Here is a 25,014-nt window from a genome sequence, read left to right on the forward strand (position 1 = left end):
CGGGGGGGGTGAGACTGTCACGGCGCGGGCGTGCTTGGAGGGGAGGTGGGCATGGGTGCGCTCGGGGGGGGCGACTGGCACAAGCAGCAGCAGCTTGCTCGCTCAGAGATAGTAAGAAAAGTGGGGGGCGTCCTATACATGGGGGCATCTTATAGACGGAAAAATACGGTAGATACAGCAAGCTCAACATTAAATGGGTACGACAAGCTTTTAAGAAGAAAAATAGGACATCAAGTAACAGGCATCAGAAAGCAGGAAGGACCAAGCAATGTTGCTTTTAGGCTGGGTTTTGCTGCAGACCACTGAATGACACAATAAATCTTTGTTTATACTTAGATTTCTTAAGTAACAATTAAATTACTTACTGCTTTTATATCCTTCAACCTGTTGTACTCATCAGCAGCTGCCTACAAGGAGAAATAGTTTGAATTAGACAACGTGCATTAGCAAAAACCTGAAGTGAAATGAAAACAAAGTAAACTTTCTGTTAATCTTTTGAAGGACAAGAACAGGTCAATATCTGAAGGAAGCCCTGGATATCCTGATTCTTCACAAATACTGAGTAGAGACCACAATAGTTTGGATGGGGTGGTGTACAAGACAGTGCCCTGGCCAAGCACAGGCTTTACATGCAGAAGGTCCCAGATTCAGTCCTCAACATCTCCCTGATCTACCAGAAACTGGAATGGGCTAGATCAGGGGTCCTCAAACTTTTTAAACAGGGGGCCAATTCACTGTCCCTCAGACTGTTGGGGGCCCTGACTATAGTTTGAAAAAAATATGAACAAATTCCTATGCATACTGCACATTAAAAATTAATTAAAATTAAAATTAATTAAAAATTATTTTTTTTAAAAAAAGTTTAAAAAATTAAAATGTTTGCTCCGCTCCCTCAGGCTGCAGCAGAAGCCCAAGATGAGGTGGGGAAGAGCATGTCCATATTCAAGGGACATAGCTACAATGTCCGCAACTGTGCTGGGGGTGGGGCAGAAGACGGATGTGATTGTGCTCGTGCAGGCAAGGCGGGCGCAACTGCGGCCATCCCCCCCCCCGAGCACGATCACGGCCATCTCCTCCCCTCCCAAGCATGACCACGCCCATCTTCCCTGCATGGGCCGCATCCGGTCCCCGGGCTGTACTCTGAGGACCCATGGGCTAGATGGACTAACGCCTGTTACAGAGACAGCCTCCTCTGTTCTAACGAACTCCAACAGCCACCTCCAATGAGAGCAGATGATACTGGGATAGATAAAAGGTCTCACTCAACATAAAAAACTTCAGTGTTGATGTCACTCATTTATAGTTATGCAAGGATGAACAAGAAAAGAAGGATTAGCAAAAAGACAGCTGGAAAAGGAACAACAGCACAGAGGAAGCAGAGATGGAATAACCAACTGTGAAAAGTTTAATTTTGTGACTGCTCACAGGGACTAGACCAGGGGTCAGCAACCTGCGGCTCTGGAGCCACATGTGGCACTTTCATCCCTCTGCTGCGGTTCCCTGTCGCTCAAAATATGCATCACAACAGCCAATGTGCGACACCCACCGGCATGCAATTTATTGAGCTTTTCAGAAGAAAACAGAACGTTTAATGGTACGTGGGCAGATTCCTTTGCTTTCACTGCTGATGAGACTGGTTTACCAGTATGCTTAATATGTTTTTGTTGCATGCAAAAAAAATTGCTTTCTCTGTAGCAGTTCATTGATTTCATAAATGCAACACACTATAGTTTTTTTTATACATAGCATAAAGGTAAAAAACAACATATGCAGTGTTATCTTCATTTTAGATGTCAAAGGGGTTTTGTGGCTCCTGGTGTTTTCTTTTCTGTGGGAAACGGGTCCAAATGACTCTTTGAGTGTTTAAAGTTGCCGACCCCTGGACTAGACCATCTTTCTGTATAATTACAACTGAAGAAGCTAGAAGAGGGAATGAAGAACAGGGGCGAAACAAGAACATAAAGAGATTTCTCATTTCTTACAGTGTTTATATTCAAGCAGATAAATGGATTGTCCATACCCCAATCACAAATTATGAAAGAAAATTCATTTTGAGGGCAGGCACATGTAATATTCTCAACAGAGGCCAGCAACACCACCAAATACTTTTGACAATGAAAGCAAACAATTGGATAATTGCTGGTTAAATTAGGTTAGAAAATTCTTTTCAGTATGTTGCCTTCTCTAAAACAGTCACCTGATTCCCAATCAGTATGAAGGACTGCCTGCTAGATACTGAGGAGAATTGCTTGCAACCATCTTGCTTAAGGGAAACCCATGGTAATAGATTTTTGGGCGGTGGAAACGTTTTGATATTCTTGGCAGTTTTGTACCTATATAGAATAATTATTCAATGTTGCAGCAACATTTCCCCCATAATCCCAATGGCCAAATCCCCTCAAAAATATACAATCACCTTTACCGCACCACACTCTTGGCCTACCTTGCGCACTATCATCTGCTCTGTTAGTGGCTCTCCAAAGTAGAGAGCTTCTGCCTGCCACTTGGGAAACGCTTTAAGGAAAGATGTTGGGTATGGAAGCTGGGGTTTTCTGCATGAAAAGTTTGTAAGTAATGCTTGTCCAAATGCATTAAGCACAGTGGGGCAACTTGTGGATCTCCTGCTAACTCCCATTAGTCCAAACCCACACAGCCAATAGTGAAAAACGATGGAAGTTGCAATCTTATTTATTAGATTTATATCCCACATTTTAAAAAAAGAACTCAAAGTGGTTTACATCAATCTCCTCCCACTGCTCTCAATCTTATACCCACAAGAGCAAACCTGTGAGGTAAGCTGGGCTGTGACTGGCCCAGAGTCAACAGAATTACCTTATATTCTTCACTGTCCTCAATGTAATCATCTAATTCTTTATCGAGACGAGATAGTTCTTTGTTGATCTCATCAAGCTCTGCTTGCAACCGCTTATACTCTTGCAGTCCTGCATCAAAGTCTCGTTTGTATGTTTGCCTCTGCTGGTCTGATGTTACAGGTGGATATTCTCTGAGTGAATAATGCAATTTTTGTATAAAAATGGAGTGGTTCACTCATAATTCCAAGAAATGTAAACTATAAAACTTCTTATTCGCCACGTATTTACAGATAGCAGACCTCTAACTCAATGGGGAGCTAGAGGCATACTTCAGTCTTGCTCTTTAATCCAAGTGTTAAAATATAAAATTTTGATGCTCTCTTAAATACAAGTTTTATATGTACCAAATATTAAACTGTAAAATCCACTGGATATATTCACTAAAATATAACCATTTTGCATATCAATAGGAGATTCTTAATTTCATGGACCTGACAGCAATTTCTGAAGGATACAGCAACATGCCCTCAGAATTCACTTTGGCTCAGCCTTCTCCCAAAAGATCTATGACCTTTCTAATGAAGGGGAAGCAGAAACTGAAGGAGCAGAAGCTTTTGACAAAGTGCCCCATGATATTCAGGTGGATCCACAGTTGGCTACAGAATCGGACTCAAAGAGTACTCATCAATGGCACCTTCCTGAACTGGGGAGAGATAACAAGTGGGTACCATAGGGTTCAATCCCAGTGCTCTTCAACATTTTTATTAATCATTTGGATGATCAAGAGCAGGGAATGCTAATCAGATTCACAGATGACACAAAACTGGGTGGGATAGCTAATATCCTGGAAGACAGAATCAAAATTCAAGGTGATCTTGATAGGTTGGAGTGCTGGGCTGAAAACAACAGAATGAAATTCAATAGAAAAAAATGCTGAATTTTACAGCTAGGAAAAAGACAGTAAATGCATCATTACAAGATGGGGACAACTTGGCTCAACAATACTGCAAGTGATAAGGATACTGGAATTCTTGTAGATCACAAGCCGAATATGAGCCAACAATGTGATGTGGCTGCAAAAAGGGCAAATGCTATTTTAGGCTCCATTAATATATCACTTCCAAATCACATTCCCCTTTTCTCAGCACTGGTTAGGCCTCATATGGAGTACTGTGTCCAGTTCTGAGCACCACAGTTTAAGAACAATGCAGACAAACTGGAAAGTGATCAGAGGAGGACAACAAGGATGATCCAGGAACTGGAATCAAAGCCCTTTGAGGAGAGATTGAAAGAACTGGGCTTGTTTAGCCTCAAGATACGACTGAAGGGAGATATGGCAGCGCTCTATAAGTTCTTGAAAGGCTATCACAGAGAGGAAGGACAGAATTTCTTCTCAACCATTCCAGAGTGCGGGACGCAGAATAATAGACCTAAGTTACAGAAAGCCAGATTCCAGCTAGATATCAGGAAAAGTTCCTAACTGTTACAGCAGTTCAACAATGGAACCAGTTACCTAGGTAGGTTGTGGGGTCTTCCACACTAGAGGCATTCATGATGCACCTGAACAGCCACCTGAGAAGGATGGTTTAACTTCAAATCCTGTACTGAGCAGTGGGTAAGCCCAATGGCCCTCTGGCTTCTTCCACTCTACTATTCTACTACGATCCTATAATTCTGATAACCTGCATGAGCTGAAGCTAAAAGAACTCTTCTATGTTACAGACGAAGCTGCCTATTAGTACTATGCCAATAACCAAGATTCTGCAGTTGTCCATACCTATCCCAATCCTCCTCCAGTTCATCACAAGACTCTCCTCCAGTGGTATAATCTCCATCATAGTTGTCAGTATTACTTCTTTTTATTCTTCCTGTTCTTTTTTGTTCTGGATCTTTAGCTGATCCATTGTAACTGCTTGTGTTGGCATATTGAAATTGTCCTAGGTCCTTTGTTAAGGGAACAGCAGCTTCAGGTATCCTATTACAAAATAAAAGCATTTAGGGTTTGCTTGTTTTTAGAATAATTGTATTTTTTTCTTATCTTAACTTTAATTTTAGAATAAGTGATTTTTCTTATCTTAACTAATTGCAATTTTTGTTTTATTTGCTGGTCAGTCACCAAATAAAAAAAATGATTGATTAGTTTCCAATTTAATGTCAAGGTATCAACAATATGTGAGGCTATTATTATAACCTAAAGAGAATATAGTCTGTCTGTTTACTCCTTTCTTTGAAGGATACCTTGCTCAGTATAAAAGATATTTCTTCTACTATTTAGGAAGACACTAGTTATAAAAGAACAGTTTTATCAAGAGTCTAAAAACCAGAATTCTCTTGAAAAAATTTACTGATTTTTTCTTATTTTACAGCAGGGCAATGTGGTTTAGTTGTGGAAGATTTGCCTAATTTGCCAAATAAAATTAAGAAACAACCTGAACAAGCAATTATTACAAAAAGCAAGGGAAGATGTATTGACTGATTCCACCTCCCCCTGCTCCTCCCCACAAAAATGGGTATTAACATAATAGTTTTATTGTGCCATTTCAAAAGAACACAAAACATTGTGCAAATTCTTCTTTGTGGTCTCTGCGCATCACTCATATGGGCTTGTGCACCTGCACATGGCTTAGAGCAGGAAAAACTAATTATATCAGCAGCAATCTCAGTGCTGCCTGATGATGTGAAGAAGATTCATATTTCATAAAGGTGAAATCAGGGAAGAAGCAGATGATACCCAAACTGTTCCAAGTGTTTAACCACAGTGCTGTGCTACCATTCTGTTGCATTGTGCCTAAATCAGAAAAACAGGGAAAGTGTACTTACGTTCCAGCTCTGTAGTTATTGCCATTGTAGATCTGAGGTGCAGAAGCCTCAGATACTGAGTAACCATTGGGACTAGCAACTCGATCTGGATAGTCAGCTACTGGTGTGGGTGCTGCTGGTTCTGCATTTACCTTGTTGACCTTGAAGAACATTCACATGTCAAATTAAAGGTAAATATAAAGCCCTGAACAAGGTATCACCATTTCAAAATTGAACAATTTATTCAGCTTTTAATTAGTTGGGTGTCAAGATCTTAAATGTCACAATAGGTTATCTGAAAAAGATTATCCTGGCTGGTATTTCAAAAAAATCAACTTCTGCAACAGATGGCTAAATGCATACTATGCCACTGAAAAGCAGGTGGCCTGACAGTTATCTGTCCACCATAGGGATAAAAACAATTCATATCAGATAGAATTATGCAATGTTTCCACTGACAGTATTTTTTTTACCCAATCTCTGCTGCCTCAAAAGTGCATGTGAGAATAAGAATAACTAAAGATCAACCATTAAATTAAGGAATTTATTAAAAAATGCGGATATTTAAAGGGGATTAGACAAGTTTATGGCTTCTAGTAACGATGGTCGTATAGTACCTTGAACACAGGAAGCAAGACTCTGAATATCATGTTGCTGGGGAACGTGAACGGGAAGGTGATACTGCACTCATGACCTGCTTGTGAGCTTCCCTTTGGTTGGCTGCTGCAAAAACAGAATGCCGGACTAGGCAGGTCTTTGACTTAACAGGACTGTTCTTATGGTTCTCATCACACTCTCCAACTGCCCTTTTTGAAAAAACTAAAGTTTGTGTAGTTTCTGTAGGTCATGTGAAGATTCTCATGATTACCACAGTGAGAAGAAATTATTTCTTTCCAGGTTCAGTGTGAGTCATACTACAGTGACTCTTGCATGCATTTTGATATAATCAAGCCATTCTCTCACCCCAACAACAAAGAAAGATCCTTACTGGGAAATTCCCTTCTTATTCCATCAGGCAGAAAGGAACAAAAAAAGCATTCCATTACAAAAAAACTCAGTGCTAAACTCAATCAAAACCAGGCTAAACATTTATTACACTAAAAGAATAATAAAAAACCCAGCAGTCCAGCATAACTCAGCCATCATGGAATGACTGGCTAATTAAAAGCTTAAGCAAGCTTAAAACGCAGACCAAATCAGCCATTTGAAAATGTTCTCAGCAACGGCTGCATTTTCACCTGTCAGCAAAAAGTCATCACTAAGGGAGCCAGGAGGCCCACCCTGGGAAATACATTCCACAGAGAAGGCTCAACACAGTACACTCACTGGCTTCACTTAAGACAACCTACGCAGAGCAGAATCTATCCTCTGTTCACATTTGAATGACTTTGTGCAGACCCAGCTCCACAGGGATTTTGGATGAAAAGGAGACAAGAGTGTATTGGGTCCTTCCCTCCTTACCCATGGCAATATTGGTGGCATGAATCGCAGCTGTCAGGCATCTGGACTGGCTGGTCCTGCCAGGAAGTTTGAGTGCACAGCCCAGAACTCCCCTCAGCATTGCCACTATGCCCTCCACCACCATGCAAGCAGCAGGCCTAGCATTTGTTCAGTGTGCCATATGCTGGAGCTGGACGTGGTTGCCTGCTACATCAGGTTGCCTCTCTGCTTCTGAAACAGTTGTTACCTGGGTGTGCAGGGCACCACATTCCACAGCTCACCCAGACAGTTTTGGTATGGTGTGGAAACAATCCATTGACATGCTCAGGGATGTTCAGTCCAAGTTGCTAGAATTTGTAAGAGCAGGTGCTGGCAATTCTAGATCTAAGGCATCATATCATAAAGTTGCATGGGGCAGCCATCATAATAACTAGTAAGTGTAACCTCCTGCTAAAAATTTAATGCCTTTTTGGAGGGAGGCCTTAAACTATATTTAATACAAACATTTAGGGCTGCAGCAGATCACGTGTGCTTTCCTTGTCTACCTAGTACACTTTATCTTATCCTCTTCGCCCCCCACCCCCTATGTCTTATGTCTTTTTTGACTGTAAATCTGTGGATAGGGACTGTAATCCCACTCCATGAGCCATTTTTGGTAAAGGGTAGAAGAAAAATACTTTTAATAAATTTAAAAAAAATAAAAACCCCTACACATACACAACCCCCCCCCACACACACACACACTCCTACTTTAAAGGGACATTGCATGAGACCCATCTGTATTGGCTTCTGATAAACATATGTCTTTCCAAGGCTGAAGGTTCAACTATGTTTTTACATACAAAATGGGGCAAAATCTTCCCTCCTGGCAGCAGCTTTCATGTTAAAATTACACACTAACCTACCAAGAGGAATACCCATTTAGACAGCACAACTGTCAGAATCACAGCGTGTCAAGTTTTGTAAAGTGCCACGCATGTCATTATTTGGGCAATAAGTACACTTTCTAAGTAGTGTACACTGTACACTATCTCACAAGCACAGAGGAATCACGGCCTAGTTTCTCTCTGAACAGCCATAGGTTAAAAGGACCGTGTGTTTTAATTAGGATGGAAATATTCCTGAGTTACAAGATTTCCAAACTGGAGGATTTAACCTTTTTTCACTTTCTTATCCCTGAAATTCTAGAGGCAGTTTCAGGTCCAACCTATGAACCATCACATGACGCACGGTGTTGAACAGGAATATCTGCATATCTCTCTGCCTCTATTTCATCTTTGGGTTTTGAAAATGCAGACTCTTCCTTTCCCCCTTTTCTCCCATTCCTGCCACTACATCTATTTTTGTGACACTTTTGTAATGCTTCAGTTGACCTAATAAAGGCATTACACTAATATGAATATTAGAATTCTCCAAGAGGTTAAGTAACTATCTTCACAAAGCACAATTTTGTTCTCAGTTTACATCTCATTTGCAGTGTTACATTCTCAGCATTTAACTTCATATGTGTGTGCCTTCACCTTAGGATTTTCTTTAGATAGGGAGGAGAGGACCCAAAAAAGCCCAACAGGTTTTTCAAGCTTTTCATGCTTATTTGCAGCAGTGTTTTCCAAGGTAAAAGGTAGGGGTGTGTGTGTGTGTTTAATATTGGACATTCTTTCACAGTTTATTCCATTTAACAAAAGCTTTAAAGACAAAGTTCTTCATGGGTTTAAAACTTTATAAGGAGTTGCCAGTCGCCTATACCTTGGCATAGCATGTGTTTCCCAGGGCATTAACAAAAGTGGCCACTCAAATAGGGAAAAAGATTCATATTCCATGTTGAATACTTTGGGCTTTTGGGGGGAGGGTGTGTGTGAAAAGGAAGTTGCTTTGTATGACAATGCTATTTTTATTAGTTTTTGCATCCTGCCTTTCCACTCTGAATGCACATAACTCAAGATATTAATACTTAAACAATAGATACCTTATAAGAAACACAACAGAACAACATATATTTAACAAGTGGCAAACAGCCAAGATGTACTTATACAGTCCTCATCTGTTGGTGCAACTCTAAACAATGTATTCAGGAGTGAAAATGAGCTTTTTGTTTCATCATTTGCTGATGTCAGTTAATAGGAAAGCACTGTTTAACTTATGTTTTCTGTCATTGTACTCCCTTCAACCTTATCTTACACTCACTACAAACAAAAAGTAGCAGTCCATTGCTTTTTAAAAAGGGAAAGGCTCCACTACGTAGAAGTTTAAGCCAGAGAACTGGACTGACACAAATGCCATTCTATCAACCCTTAACTCAAAGTCGCTTACTAGGTTTAGCTAGTTTGTTGACCAAGGAGATAAAGAATTAGCATTCCATTTGGAATCAGAGATTGTCCCTATAGCAGAGACTTGCAAAATCCCTACTGCCCAAATCTAACTGAATCAATAGCATGTAAGTATACATAAAAAGTGCACTTTAGCTGAAAGCAGGATTCTTATTTTGCTGATGATATCATACAACAAAAGAACATGCACCACACCCCAATGTGATGGTAACCAGAGTTACTTCCTGAAAAAAGTTGTCACAGAAGTTATAGCAAGTCATTCTCCTGACTGTGTAATTTAAAACTACAAATGACCTTTATTTGAATTACTAGAATGGAGTATGGTGGTTCACATTCCATTTAAACTGGCACTCCCAAATATATGAAATCTAAATGCCAATACATGGATCATATGCGTACACTTGACAAGGTGCTGCACGATTGGCTGCACCTCCCTGTTCAAAGTACATTTTCTTATAAATCTAAGTTTGTGTCTATGTAATGTGCAGGATATGTATGGGGGACTGATGCACTAAATAAGTGACCATGGAAATCTTCCTGCTACTATTCATATCTATTAGTCCAAGGGTCATTTCTTATCATCAAGGTTTAGCAATACAGGAAAAGGTGTTCTCTCTTCCACTCATATGCTCCACTTAATTATGCTTCCTGGGTTATAGCAAACTTAACTTGTTGTTAAATATGCAACAGCAAACAGGAAGTGGAAGTAATTAACTGGAGCTTCAAGGGGATGAGGGACAAGAAAGGGGACTGTGAAGACCTGAAGTTTTGTCATGTGACACCAAACCATAGTTTGGCATTACAGAACTGGCCCAGTAATGGAGGAGCCACTCAGTCAGGCTGGAGACCTTCCTGTTTATTTGGACTAGAGCTACTGTCAAACCAGGTCGGTGCAGAAATGACCTAGATCGAAAGAATAATCATAGGCTTGTTTAGTGACGACACATACCACAGATACATGATGAAGACAACTAATTCCAAGTTAATATATTAACTAAGGAAATAGTGTAGTGTGAGGAGAGAGTAAGATTTAGGAGTATGCTCCTTAATTTTTCTTTAAAAGGTATCTGCTGATTTTTCCTTCTCTATCATAACATTTTCTTATTGTTTCTACTGTGGTAATTCTACTGTGGTAAGTGTTTTTTGTGAGTTCTAAAACCTGTGACTACCCACTCAATCATGTTTTTACAACTTGATACAATGAGCACTGGTGGGCTTTAATATATTGCTCAATAACAGAAACTGTTTTTACTCTCTGAGGGAAAGACTGAGACAATATAAATCCAATCCCATTGCCTTCAACTTAATTTTCAGATTACCCTGGTCAGCCAGTAATCAGCTATAATAAGGCTCAAACTTGGCTCTGATGATACTTAGTTTAGTATCTTAATAACTATGCATAGATTGCTTTATGTTCAGTGGGTACATCTGAAAATATCCTAAAATAGATATAGGTAGATTGTTAGAGAGATATTATCTGTAGATAGATTTTATTTATTTATTTATTTATTTAAAACATTTCTATGCCGCCCCCATCGCAACAAAGCCTCGGGGCGGTGAGCAGTCCTTTTATACATTAACCATTACATAGGTGACATTAAATATCAGAGGTTTTCTGCAAAGGATTAAATGCATTCACATAAGGCCATCTCCAAGTTTAGAACTTAGCTATAATTTTGTCTGTTGGATTACAGACTCATGATAAATACAAAAGGTTACAGGTATTCTGAAGGATTTGTTCATTGGGATTTGTTATTTGACTTAGTTTTACTCTCTCCTTCCCAGCCAGAGTGAAACATGAGTAAACAAGCTCATTAACCAGCAGAGAACACGCCCCGAAACTGTCTCACCGAAACATTTACCTCATATCATTTAAAACATGGTATGAAGTAGTTGGCCTCTTTAAACTAACCCTCTGAATAAAGGTCAAAGCAAGCCAGTGTCATATGCAAGTAATAAAGATATCATAATGTGCAGTAAATACTATGCACATACAATGATATATCAGGTTAGCAATATTAAGTTCAGTTCCCAACTTATCAAATTAAACACTGCCAGCTTAAGATCAAGGAGTACTTTTAAACATTTGGTGTAACTGCAGAGATGGGTGGCTTTACATATATCTTTCTCATTCAGCTGTTCAGTTATTATCTCACAACTGAATTATAGACTGGAATAGAAAGCTACAAATTCATTTTCAAAGTAGTATTTAAACTTTCTAAAGAGCAACATAATCCAAGTGCTAATTTGCTTGACTCTAGTGCACATGACCAGGAGCGTTGTTCTCTGTCCAGAGTGTGCCATGTTAACAATCAACAACTCATCTTTCTTGTTCATTGTGAGACCAAATTGCAAGTTTATATGCTACTACACAAAACTCAGAACACCCATTCACCACAACCATAGTGCAATCCAGGCAAGAAAAAGTATGCCTTTCCTGCTTTCATTTTATAAATTATCCTTAAAACAAAAACTTCAACATGCTCTGAAACTGACTCATCTTTGCTTAGGAAAGGTGTTGACAACCTGGTACGCTCTATTATATTTTGTAATCCAAAATATTTAACCTCAGACTGTTTGCCATGTGGAGTGGGGATTATAGCAGTTGTAGTCCAAAATATCTGCCACTTGTGGCTTAGAATGTGGTTTAACACTTGCCAATCATTATAAAGCAAATGTTACTACAGGAGCAATTAACAGATCTGCTTCACAGGGATTGCTGGAGCCCTTATTTTGATGAAGCAAAGCCTTCAAGCAAAATCTTGCAGCTGTAAATTGAACACATGGTATCCATCCCATGTGAGGGAAACCTGCTAACACCTATAGGAACAACATCTGTCACTATATACCCCATAGTCCTTAAGGAAAAGTTCTGCCCATTCCATTCTTCTGAAGGTCACTGTCCCACAACAGTGGAGAGGGAGCAGCCATCTAACTTCAAACTGTATTGACTGCAAAACTATGCACTGGTTAGGGAAATGACTGAAGATAGTATTGAAGGCTTCATAACACAGGAAATAATACATTTCATTAACTCAGAAATCCATTTAAACTCATTAATATATTTAAATTAATGTATGCTAAAACAAAAGATTTTGTTACCCACCCAGAGAGCATTTTGGCTAAGAGGTGGGATAGAAAACTAATAAATAAACCAAATAAGTATGAGGTCATGTAGTTATAGCACTGCCACATCTCCTCTTTTATTATTATAAATGATTTCACAAACAAGTATGAAAATAGTTACCGTATTTTTCGCTCTTTAAGACGCACTTTTTTCCCCCTCAAAAGTAAGAGGAAATGACTGTGCGTCTTACAGAGCGAATGTGTGTGTGCCCGACGCCCGGGATGCTGCCGGCCCACCTGCACCACATGGCACCACCTGGCCGGCACGCGCTCGGGGCACCCTGCTCCGCGCTACCCCTCCGGCGCAGGTGAGAGCTGTGCCGCTCAGGAGGAGAGGTGCAGAGGAGGAGGAGCCGCGGGCTTTAACTCGCCAGCTGCACGGAGAGACGGACTGCTCATCCCCACCGCCTGGGAAGACCTGCCGCCGCCCGGAAGACCACCGCTGGCACGCTGCCGGTCCCACGTGGCACCACCTAGTCGGTACATGCTTGGTGCACCCTGCTCCGCCCCCCTCCTCCGGCACAGGTGAGAGCTGTTAATCACATGTCAGTGTGTGTTTTCAAATGGCAACCCGTCTTTTAATGAAGTCCATAGGGAAGTGATGGGGAATGTGTCTGTGATTATCAGGAAGCTTTCCATGGATCAGTTATCTGTTAGTTGATCAGACACATTTTTTTTTTAGGATCAGTGGATATTTGAACAGCATTACCTTCGTGTATGAAGTTTATTCTTTAAAGGCTTAGTCCGCTGTGTGTTTGATTTACCATACAATATCTCATTTTTTGTCAGAAGCTTTTTTCTATTATTTACTAGTAGGGCAGCGTGGACATTACTGGCTTTTTTAGATTTGCTATTGAATTGTCTGCAGCAGCCCTTGTATAACTGGTGTAGATTGTGGATTTCTTCAATAATTCCACTACTGACTAAGAAAGTGATGTCAGTGATTGTGAGCAACAGAGCTTCATAAATTCTGACTCTAGTGATGATGAGTTCTATGGGTTCAACGAAAACCAGAAGAGTACTTGAACTTTAAAGCCTCTCTTTTGTTAATGACAGTGATGATGGTTCTTAATGCCACTGCTGACTGCTGTTCACTTTACAAGGTTGAAATACAGTATTACTGTATTCTGTTATAGTTTATTAAATAGTTTGGTAAACCATTTGATTCAGAATATATTTTTTTTCTTGTTTTCCTCCTCTAAAAACTAGGCGCGTCTTATGGTCAGGCGCGTCTTATAGAATGAAAAATATGGTAACTTACCCATTCTTCCACATTGGGAGCTTCATCATCATTCTTTTCCTTATCCCAGAGGATATTCACTTTGCTATAGTGATTTATTTTATTACGGGTCTTTACTGCAAAGAATATGATTATGGCCAAAGCTGCGACAATCAGGAAGCCTAATACAATAGCAATAGCCTAGGAAAGAAACAAATCAATATTCTTTTAAAATGCATTTTAAAATTCACTAGAAAAAATAACAGTATAAATAGAAGGGTCATTCCTTTCAAATTACAACTAAATAGTTGAGTGGAACCACTTTTTTTTCCTTAAATTTGAGAGTTCACCAGTCAACCAATTCAACCACAGACTTTCATCCATAGTTCCTTTGCTTAAAGATAACTAAAAGTAAAAATAAATGCTTGCCTCAAAGGATTGCTGTAGGGTTACTCTGTAATACACCTTGATTAGTAACTTATCCAAGTGCTATCAACATCATAATGCAGGTACACATTACACAGAACCAGTTGTATCATTCCTCATATTGATGTGCTCCATTTCCACAAATGCAAGCTTTAGCAAGGTTAAGAGGAATAATGTTGAAGGGTGACAGAAAGGTCTTTTCTGGATAATTAGAAAGGCCATGTTTGAGCCTCAGTTTTATTAGCCTTGAAGTTCAAACAAGCTTCATGTTATTAAAATATAAGGGTACCCTAGGGCCATTTCAGATTCAGACACCCTCAGGAACCCTCATTTGTATGTTTTACTGCCAAAAGCCATAATTTGTACACATGTAGACAAATACTGCATATTTAAAAAGAACAACAGCAATAAGTTCTCAAGTATTAACAGCTTAGAAGAAAAATTCTTAAAATGTTTGAAAGCAGCATCACAATCCTCCAGCCATAGTGGTTTGTGACATCATATGAATCTGGATTATTTCCTATAGGTTGGCTTCTTCAAAGAAATAAGCCATCCTTACAACCCATGGAAACCTATTAGGTTCCTTTGACTTTTCCAACCTTTCCCAACACAATACATCTTCAGAAAGATGCCAGAATGTAAGTCACCAAAGGGATTTTTGACACAGACATCTGAAGGCATGAATGCATAAAGAGCTATGAAGAAATCGTGGGGAGCCCTGTCCAAAAAACAAAACCCCTTTAAAATAGAACCTACAAGTAAAAAATAGAACTCTTGGTAGTCTTTCTGGGTCAAGAAGAATGCCTGCTGCATTACAACAGGTATATCCCCAAGCCCAGCCCAGCCATTTTGCACCTACAAAAGTGCACAAATGTGCACTTGTGCAAGCATGACTACAATTTAAAAAAATTAAAGGGATTTGGGGTATAGATTCTGTGTAGATTTGGGGTGCAATTCTGTTTTAAAAACGGGTAAAGAACCAGTGACAGCCCCACTGACATGCCACTCATGAAAAACAACCATTGAAGAAAGGGGAACAAAGGGGTAAAATGGAAGAAACAGACCACAGTGAATACAAGAGGGCTCACCAGTGGGGTGTGACAGGCAGACAGGTCCTGCTGTGTGATCCCCTGAGATACCAGCAGGAGGGCCCAAGGAGAATTGAGGAAACAACTCACAGGGAACACAATCATTTCTTGTGTGCACCATAAATTGCACCTTCAACAACCCACCCTGTGCAACTTATTCACATGGTAGATTGTTGCTAAGTGCAAATTTGCCCTGTTAGACTTAGAAATATATTTCTTGCTGGCTCAGACCATCTCTCAGGGCTAATACGCCTCTTCAAATTTCAAAATTTCTGTTTGCAGACAGAAGATAAACAAATAGAAATGGCAATTTCTTCCACATTCACTTTTGCACAACCATCAAGGGTCTGCTTTTTCAGGCAACTTTTGGTTTCAACTTAAAATTAAGTTATGATCCTGACTAATTTACCAAGGTGCAAATCTCACTGAACTGAGTGCAACTTACTTGTGGGTAAACACATTTAGGATCAGAATTTAAGCATAATTGTTTATTAGTGCATAGTCCCTTTGGGCAAGATTGCATTTATATTGCTGCAGGCTTAAAACTATGGGGGTAGTTATTTCACATCCCTAGAGCTTTCTCAGAGGATTTTATAAATCCTCTCTCGTTGATCCTTGCAACAATCCTAGGAGGTTAACTATTTACATTCACTTTTTATAGACGGAGTAGTGAAACTGACTCAGAATAATTCAATACATCCAGAGTTATTGTCCATTCAAGTTATTGCCCAAAACAGAAATCACAGGTCATTTAAGGACTGACATAGACAAGCTCATTAAGAAAAAACCAACTAAAAAGATTGTTTATAGCATCTTCATAGCAACTCTTTAAATGGTTCAAGTAGATTTTTAAACAGGAGATTTGAAGATTTACAAGTGTAACCTGACTTGGGTAAATACATGAAATCAAGCCACAATGTTAGAATCCTGGACTTACAGGATAACATGCATTCACTTTACCATATTCCTCATCATGTAGATTCTAGAGAGGAGTTGGGAACATATAGTCCTCTTTATGCTGTATGATCTCAACTCTCATCATTCCTGATAACTGACCATCCTGACTGGGGCTGACAGAAGTTGAAGTTTGACATGTAGAGGGCAAGAGGTTTTCCATCCCTTTAGTCCTTTAAGAACAATTTCTTTAGGAATTTGACAAAAGGAAATGCAATTCAAGGCATTTTCACCTTCCTCACCTTACAACACGAGAGAGAAAATATCACAACTTTGTCGAAGCTATAAATCACTCAAACAACTGGTTGCAGAACTTGGTTTTAGCCTAACTATTAGTATACGCCTTTGGTTCAGAGTTGAAATGCTAGTATTTTACATTTGGAATTATATAATGGTTTTTGTCTTTACATACCTCTTGAGGTTCCACCACGCAGTAGTGATACAAGTATTGATTCACAAAGAGTGCACTGCTCGTAGGTGCATAAAACTGGCTGCATAACATATAAATCTGATTGTAGAACATTGATCCAGACGCTTGTGCAGTTGGATTGACTGCAAGTATATACACTATGGTAGCAATGAACACTAAGAAGAGCAAGATAGAACTTCCTATTATCACAAGAAGATAATACTTCCTTGTCCTAACCATGCTGGTCCTGGTAATGCTAGTTACAAAAACCACCAATCCAGCAATAAAGCAAAAAGCTGTCATTGCTAGTATGAAGCCTTTTGCTCCCCGCGGATCAATGTAATTCCCTCCATAATTATATAAACCATTATAGCCACCATAACTTCCAAAGCCACCGGCTCCACCATAACCAACATAGTTGCTTCCAAAGCCTGTTCCTCCATAGGCTCCATAGCTTCCAGTCAATCCAGGTCCCAGAGAACCTCCATAAATGTCCAGGTCCCAAGGCAATGTGGAGGCAACACAAGCGAAGACTCCAATACACATCACTATTATGAGTAGTGACATGATCTTGATTATTCCTGGAGGGGATGTCCATTTGTAGAAGTGTTGCACTTCTTCTTCCGGATAGTAGGAATATGCAGGCTGAGAGAACATGGGCTGAGAATGGAATTCACCACCGTACGTATTATTGCTTGGTGCATATTGTGAAGGTTTGCTATGAAGACAAAAAAACCCCCACACACATATTTTAGGGATTACTGGATATTTAAGAATTTGAAATGTCAAGTTTATTTGCCTAGATTCTTCCCAAAGTGGTTCAGTACATTTTATATACTGTAAATACCCACATAATCTACCTTATTTGAAATACACAATATATGGTTTACACATATTCTATAAGAGGGTGCACAGAATTTAGCTGACGCTGATAGCCATCCTAAAATTTGTAATTGTCAGGACTTCATAGGGACAGGATATTTATCTGATGTCACAATTAACTCTATGACACAAGAGTATCTGACAAAGTAACACAAATTCAGTGATAATCACTGCTGTGCCCCTGCTACAAGCACTGTGGATCTGTTCATTTATTCTTATCCATCGACACAGTTCCAGTCTACACTATTCCCCACACCACAACATGGCTAAAGGCATGGTGTGCTCCAATGCATGCCAGTGGCTGTCTTGAATATGCAATTCTCCATCAGGAAGTTACCATTCTTTGTTGTGTTGTATGGAGCCACGCAGTAGGGTTTGCTGGAGGATGAAAACATGGTGTGTGTTAGGATTATTTGGGGGTTGTTTTCCTCCTCCAACCATCTCTGCCATCCTGGTTCAGATGACATGGCAAACCGTAGCAATCCGGTCAGAGACTAGATATTCAAAATGGCCACAAGCATGAATGTTGATCATGCAAAATGCATCTCTGACACCACTTCCTTTACCTTTAGAAATAAGCTATACACACACACAAGCCTTTGGCATCTCTTTAAGAAGAACCTGGTATTCAGAAGGACTGCTGCTGCCCACTCAAATGAGCATGTCCAAACAACCTTCCACCTTGAACTGGAAGGTGGCAGCACCTGGGACATTAAATATTCTTTAATGTTGGGAAGAGGAAATCTTGCATGCTCAATACTGATTGATGCTGGACAGGAAGAGGAGGCAGAAGCACAAACGTGTTTGTCGAAAGGGAGCCTTCATGATTGCCTATGTGGATTCATTGTTTGTGGATCTGATTTTTTAATTCAGCTACAAAATATAAGCAGCTCATGGAATCATAAGTAGCGTTGAGGGATAAGGAACAGAAAATTTTTGTCCAACATCATGAAAAGTACAGAAACCTCACATGAGAAAACTAGATATAAATGAATAAATTTTAAATATGTGAATACCTGGGTGTGTACATAGATAGTTCTTTACCAATAATACATGAAAATCTCAGCTTTTCCTTTTAAAATATGGTGGAATGACTCTTTCCTACTTCTGTGTATTTCTGACATTCTGGGTATGTAAATGAAAAAACTACACTTGACAGAGTTTGTTTTATACGTATATCCCATAAAAACTGGACCCAAGATTGCAACAGTTTCAAAAACTCTAACAAGCCATTTCCCCTCTCTCTAGTGTTTCCTGTTTCCCACAAACACACAGACAATATTCTTAATGTAACATCACTCAAAATATAATTGTAAAAAAAAGTCTTGGCTCAGTATCCATCCATGACCCATTTCTAGTAACACACCAACAGTGTAACATAGCACAGAAAGTTTTTTGAGAAAGTCCTTTGCACCAGTTTATGTTACTGATGTCACTATGTCAGAGTTATGCCAACATTCTAAGTGGATCAGCTATGTTTGACATTACCCTTGGATTATTATGAGATAAAAGAGGATTATGGTTTTATGAAGGCAACTTGTAAGAAATATTGCATTCTCTTCATGTCCAGCAGGATTTTAAAAAAATACTGCAGAGATCCCAGCCCCAACAAGATTTTCTTATGGTCAACCCTGTAACAAGTAAAAACCAATGAACAGGTATGGTGGTTGATGGGAAAGAAGCTGGATGCTTTCTAGAAAATGCTGAAGCTAAGTCATTATCAGAAGAATAATACTTGGTTTGCTCTGTGCTTATTTTTATGGAAGTAAGTATCCAAATCTGCATGTTGGATAAATGTAGGACCAGTCAGGAGCACAGGAACACGCGTAGTTTCCTAACTGGCCAGATAAGAGTGTCTTTGCTTAATGAACTCATCACAGTTCCTTGAAAAATTGTCCGAAAACTCTCTGGTAGTAACGAAGTGTAACGAGGCATGTTTCCCAGCCTGTTCTCACTCAATGAGAATAAAACCAGTTTCATGGGATGTAATATACCCTCAAGGATTATTTTCCTTGGTCAGTTCTTGAGGGAATATTTTATATGTAATAGGCACACTGCCTATAAAATGTGCCTTCAATATGATTGCAGGCACATTTTTTAATTGGCACACCGATCCAGAAAACCTAGAAATTACACAGGGACTAGGCAAACTGGCATCATCAGCACAGAGAGCATCCATTCCTTATAGTATAAAACATGTTAACAAGTACCATCATTAAATGACACTTTTATGTCAGCCACTTTCACTGCGGCATTTCAGTCGCCAGGCAGGTATACTCTGGATGTACCTCAATTGGGCACTCAACTCATGCAATTAGCAAAGCAGATTATTTAATATTTGGCTTCTCAGTAAAATAGCTCCTTGTAGGAAAATACTAGACATTTTACCAAGGCAAGAGCAGAGGCTATACTGTAATGATTGGTTTAAACTTCGATAGTCATAACATCACATAAACACTGCAGATTAACAATGCTGTCATTTCGATAAGTAATCACCCCTTGAAACTAACTACATGACATGCATGAAAACAGGATTTATTTCCACTGCATCATCATAATTTCAGGGTCCAGGGCTAATATGCTTTCGCTCTGCAAAACTGTAAGCCATGTTTCCATGTTTTAAACATAGGGAACACTTGATAAGGATAATCCAGTGGGTGAATTCTGTACATAATATGCATTGTCATTTTTTTAAGCAAGCCACCTACTTGCACTAATCAGAGTGTAAGTGTTTGGCTAAGGGCAAGATGGCATACTCTCCTAAGCCCTCAGATCTCATAGACTAATCTGTGGCTCCATGAAGAGAAAATATGTGGCTATCTGCTTTATATTCACAATCGCTAAGTAATTTCATGTTCATGTTGGGCTTTGCTTTACAGATAATGTATGCAGTATAACACCAGAGGTACCTACAGTTTAGACAACTAACATTGGGAGGTGCCAGACTTGATATCTTTAACAGTGTACACTACTTATCTGTAATAATATGAACTGTTAAGAAAAATGAAAAAAAATATTTACAATTCATCAGGTCGATAAGGAGGAGGACTTTCAAAAGGTCTGCCCGACATAGTGGAAGCCTTGGAATGTTCAGCTGTATACCTTTAAATCCATGAAACAGAAAAAGTTATATTAATAATGTTTATTAAAATATCAATAGTATTAATATTAAACAAAATGTCAATCATTCTATGAGAACGTAACTTGCAAAACATAGACCAACCACGTACTAACAATGTCCTATCACATTCTACATAGGGCAAACAGAACAAAAGAAGGCAAATGGACAGAAATCCGACATCAGGAGTGCCAATGTTCAGAAACCAGTGGGGGAATATTTTAACCTCATAGGACTTTTCAGATTCCCAGATGTGAAGTCAAAATGGACGTCTGGCTTTGGATCTGTGCTCACATCCCCCTTCACCTGGCAGTTGGAACAGCTCAAGATCATAACAACAATCGCAGAAGAGTTTAGGGGGCACAGCCAGGGTCAGAGAGGAAAGGAGATCAGCACCATTAAGATATCTGGTGACACCTCACTTTCCTTCCCTCTCACTTCAAGTGCTGCAGCAACGTGGCTGAAATCTAGCAGCATGGAGTCAACCTTTGCCCCTGTGCCACTCCTGTTCCATGCCGGGTATCCATAATCCTTGAAGCTGAGAGGGTTCCGTCCATCCCTACTGGGATGTTACCATTCATTTTTTAACTAGTTTACCTTTGCAAGCATGTATGTGCTATCACCCAACAACGTTTTGTGGATGTGTAAGTTAATCTTCCCTGATCCTACTTTGCCTTTCACTTCATCTGACAACAGTGTACACCACATCTCAGCTCTCATTCCTCTATAACATGAGTATATAGATATGTCAGTTTGAGGTTGCATCTGATGAAATGGACAATGTATGTAAACTTTTGTGAGAATAAATTTGATCAACTGTAATAACCCACAGGAGTCTGCTGCTGCTGTTGTTTTTCAGATTATATTTAGGATACAACATTGCAAACTCTTTAGCAGATGCAGACAGCAGGCACTGAACTACTCACATTCCACCTCTATGATACGAGCAACTATAAACAACTACCTAGATGTGCAAAGTATCAGTGTGTTCAGTATCACTTAAGATTATGCAAACATACACACTTTTATGTAAACATACACCCTTGTCCTGCTCAAGACTTTCATAATTAATTGTTCAGTCTATTCAGTATAGATTTGTTGAATGTACTCAAACTTTGTGCAATATGGGACTTTACTTCCTCCTGCCCAGCAGTTCCCACATTCATCTATTGAAGATAACAGATCTGCAAATACATTGTTTGTGGACTTTATTATCTTTAAACCAGGGATAGCAAACCTTTTTCAACTTCAGGATTGAATTTAATTTCAGAAAAGTTTTCAGATAATGCACTGCAATGATAGTGCAGCAAAGGTTTAAGGGGCTGACCAAAAATATCAACATACTTTAACGTTAAGTTTTTATATTGCCAGTAATTAAGCCTTAGGGGAGGATTCTAACTGTTAAGAATATGGAAAATGCATAAAAGCAAGGAAACCTCCAAGCAATTGCTGAGGGGGCATCTTGGAAATCTCAGAAAGCTGGATTGAGAGCCCAGGTGAGTTGAGTTTGGCCCATAAGCCAAACATCTTGTTTTGAGGTATCAGAATATATTGTTTTTCCTATATATCAAGTTCCATAGAAATCACTGGGTTTACCTCTGAGTAAACAAACCTGTTCCAAGTTTTTGAAAACACTGACCTAAATAAACAAACAAACTTGGAAGGGTAGCAACATCTGCCAGTTCTGGTCTAACAATTATGTTTCTGCACTTTGGCAAATGTTAGCTACATAATCAAAAATATGCAAACTAATTGCAGCATCCAGCTATATTCAGTGGACTGCAACTTTAGGAACAGGGGATGGGGGAACCCTCAGAACTAATTAAGACAATCCTTCATACCCTCCAAACTTCTCTTGAAAGCAGTCTTCTTACTGTTGAGATAACATTGGAATAGTTGGGACTTTAATGTTTTAGCAGCTATCAACAAGATAGATGTTCAGAGGATTGTGTTATTAATTCATGTAGAGTAAAAGCAGTTTCAGAAATTATGCCTGTTAAAAGAAGTCACACTCCTGAACAGCGTGGAAAAGGTAAGTGGAGACATGAGATTGTATAACTAAGGGTAAAACAGTTTAGCTCTAAGGACTTGAATTATCTTCCAGACTTTTGGAAGATTTAGTATTCTCTGAGGATAGTAATAATGTATAGAGTCTGCTTACAACCATATTCAAACACAAGCTCAGAAAGACAAAGTCTACTCCTTAAATGATTGGGGGTGGGGGGAATTTGGATAACTGCTAGAAAAAAAGCTTATGTTTCCATTGGACATACTTGTAGGTGTATTGTACTGGTCCTAGCAAAGATGGACTGACACTTAAGATGTTTAACCCTTGCAAGATAAAATTCAAAATATATAAATAAATCTAGAGCATCAAGAAGTTTTGTGGCACCTTAAAAGATTAACAATAGCACAATAGAATTATATACTAAATAATAAATAGTAACAATTTCATGGACTACATTCCATTTCATCAGATTAATGAAGAGACTGCAGCCCATGAAAGCTTATGCATATTTGGTATTGTGTGTGGAAAACCCACAAACACCTGCCAATTTAGAGTAACACCTCATGTATCTGATGAACAGGAATCCTGTTCATGAGCCTTATGCCATAACATTCTTTGAAGAACTGTTTTTGCCACATTTCCAGAAATGATCACAATACTTGAAACTTGTGGAGTGCTTGCATAAGCGCTATGAAAATAGGAGAGAGAGAGAGGGAGAGCGAGAAACAGACCAAACCTAGGAGTTATGAAGTAAAAGTCACCTTTTGCAGATGTCCTATGAAACTGAGGAAGAAGCTTCCTCTCGCCTTAAAGGGTTCCCTTCCATCTGCAGTCCCCAGTCCAGTCATTAGTTGGTAAAATTTAGCCATTTCAATCCTATTCCTAGTTGTTAACTCGAATCCTCCTTAAGGCAACTTGTTCGTCCAGGCTTTCCCTCTTATCTAAAGCTGAGCAGGCTTTGTAGTATCTGCCTTTGCTTTGTGGGGCTTTGGGGGTAGGGAGAGACAGGAACAGGGAGTGGCGGCCCCGGTGCGAAGAGGCACATCGCTTCCTCCAGCCCCTAATCCCACAAAACAAAGCCCAGCACGGGCAATTTTACATGAACGAGAAGAGCCTGGGCGAACTAGCTGCCCCGGCCGTGATTCGAAACAACCACCACTCCGCTGGGGCCATGGAACTGAGACTGCCTCGTGCTCCGCCGGCTAGCAGCCCCCTTGCGGACTGCAGGCTGAAGGGATCCCACCTAAATTGCTGTTTGCGGGAAAACAACCAGGAAGACAGTGGCGGTGCCTCTCTTTCCTCCTAAGAGAGCCACCTGCACGCACAATACGCAGTTCCCCAAGATTTATACTACTACTCCACTCCCAGCCTCGCACCGCAGAAAACTTACCTTGGGCCAGCCCGTAAGCCTCCTCGCTCGCTCTCTGCCCAAGGATTGCATCTCCTCCTCCTGTAAGGGAGAGCGGGCGGGCGCTCCACACCCAAACAAGGGCGGGCATGCGCACTGGCTACATACCTGAGCAAAGGGAGGAGAGAGCGGAGATCAGGAGAGCGACCTGCTCCTCGCCTCAGCTTCAAACCAGCTGAGTCCGCTCAGAGCGAGCAGGCAGGCGCCTCGTTTGGAAGGCGCAGAGCGGAGGGGGGCAGCGAAAGTGATGGGGGGTAGGGTGGAACAACTCCCCTTTGCAGAAGTCGGAAAATGTTTAGCTTAGGGAGAAAATGAGGAGTGGCGATATGATAGAGGTATGCCAAAGGAAGCGCTTTTTCCACCCAGGCTATATATAAACTGCGGAAAGTATTTCAATAAGCAATAGTGACAGCAATAGTGGCCGTCACTATTGCTTTTGAAAATGGGTGGCTTTAAAAGGGAAATTGACAATTTCAAAGAGAAAACTATCAGTAGCTGATAGTCCTGATGGCTCTGTTACCTCCAGTACCAGAGGGTGCATGCATATATACACCCGCTGCTGTGGAACATGAGCTAGAGTCTGCAGTTGCATCCATGCTCTACTTGTAGGTTTCCTGTGGGCAGCTGTGGGACCGGATGGACCCTGAGTCTTATCTACCAGGGCTCTTCTTATATTCCTAGGAGTTGTGCCTAGCACATCTGAATAATCAAGAGTACCGTCTTCAAGCCTAACCCAAACTATGGGTGGAGCCGTCACCTGAAGACGCAGAAGAGAATGTCTTTTGCGTGTCCCTGACCTAGTCATCTGAAACTTGCCCTCAGGCGACAAACAGGTTGTTCCTGAATTCCTCTCAGGCAGGAGCAAACATTTCTCGAACAAGGTGGTGGTGTTTCAAAGAAAAGAAGTCCTCTCCGTCTTCCTTTCACAGTTTTATTTGCAGCAGGAACTATGGTCAAGGTCTTTTTATTTACACTGGTGTAGTAATAATATTAGACT

At 40.0% G+C, this 25,014-nt stretch overlaps 1 protein-coding gene across 1 annotated transcript in view; it reads right to left on the minus strand.

The window, feature by feature from the left end:
* The window catches only part of OCLN (occludin), a 24,780-nt gene extending 4,198 nt beyond the window's left edge, over window positions 1-20,582 (minus strand). The window contains exons 1-7 of the mRNA XM_044446798.1: window positions 20,505-20,582; window positions 16,605-17,319; window positions 13,767-13,925; window positions 5,634-5,773; window positions 4,591-4,788; window positions 2,833-3,004; window positions 366-407 (exon numbers count right to left, since the gene is read on the minus strand). Coding sequence (XP_044302733.1) covers window positions 366-407; window positions 2,833-3,004; window positions 4,591-4,788; window positions 5,634-5,773; window positions 13,767-13,925; window positions 16,605-17,319; window positions 20,505-20,554 — 1,476 coding nt within the window. The 5' untranslated portion in view covers window positions 20,555-20,582. The remainder of the gene's footprint in view (window positions 1-365; window positions 408-2,832; window positions 3,005-4,590; window positions 4,789-5,633; window positions 5,774-13,766; window positions 13,926-16,604; window positions 17,320-20,504) is intronic.
* Between the last annotated feature and the right edge of the window lie 4,432 nt (window positions 20,583-25,014).

The sequence above is a fragment of the Varanus komodoensis genome, unplaced genomic scaffold (genome assembly GCF_004798865.1).
Source record: "Varanus komodoensis strain SLA01 unplaced genomic scaffold, ASM479886v1 scaffold5, whole genome shotgun sequence".
Classification (NCBI taxonomy): domain Eukaryota; kingdom Metazoa; phylum Chordata; class Lepidosauria; order Squamata; family Varanidae; genus Varanus; species Varanus komodoensis.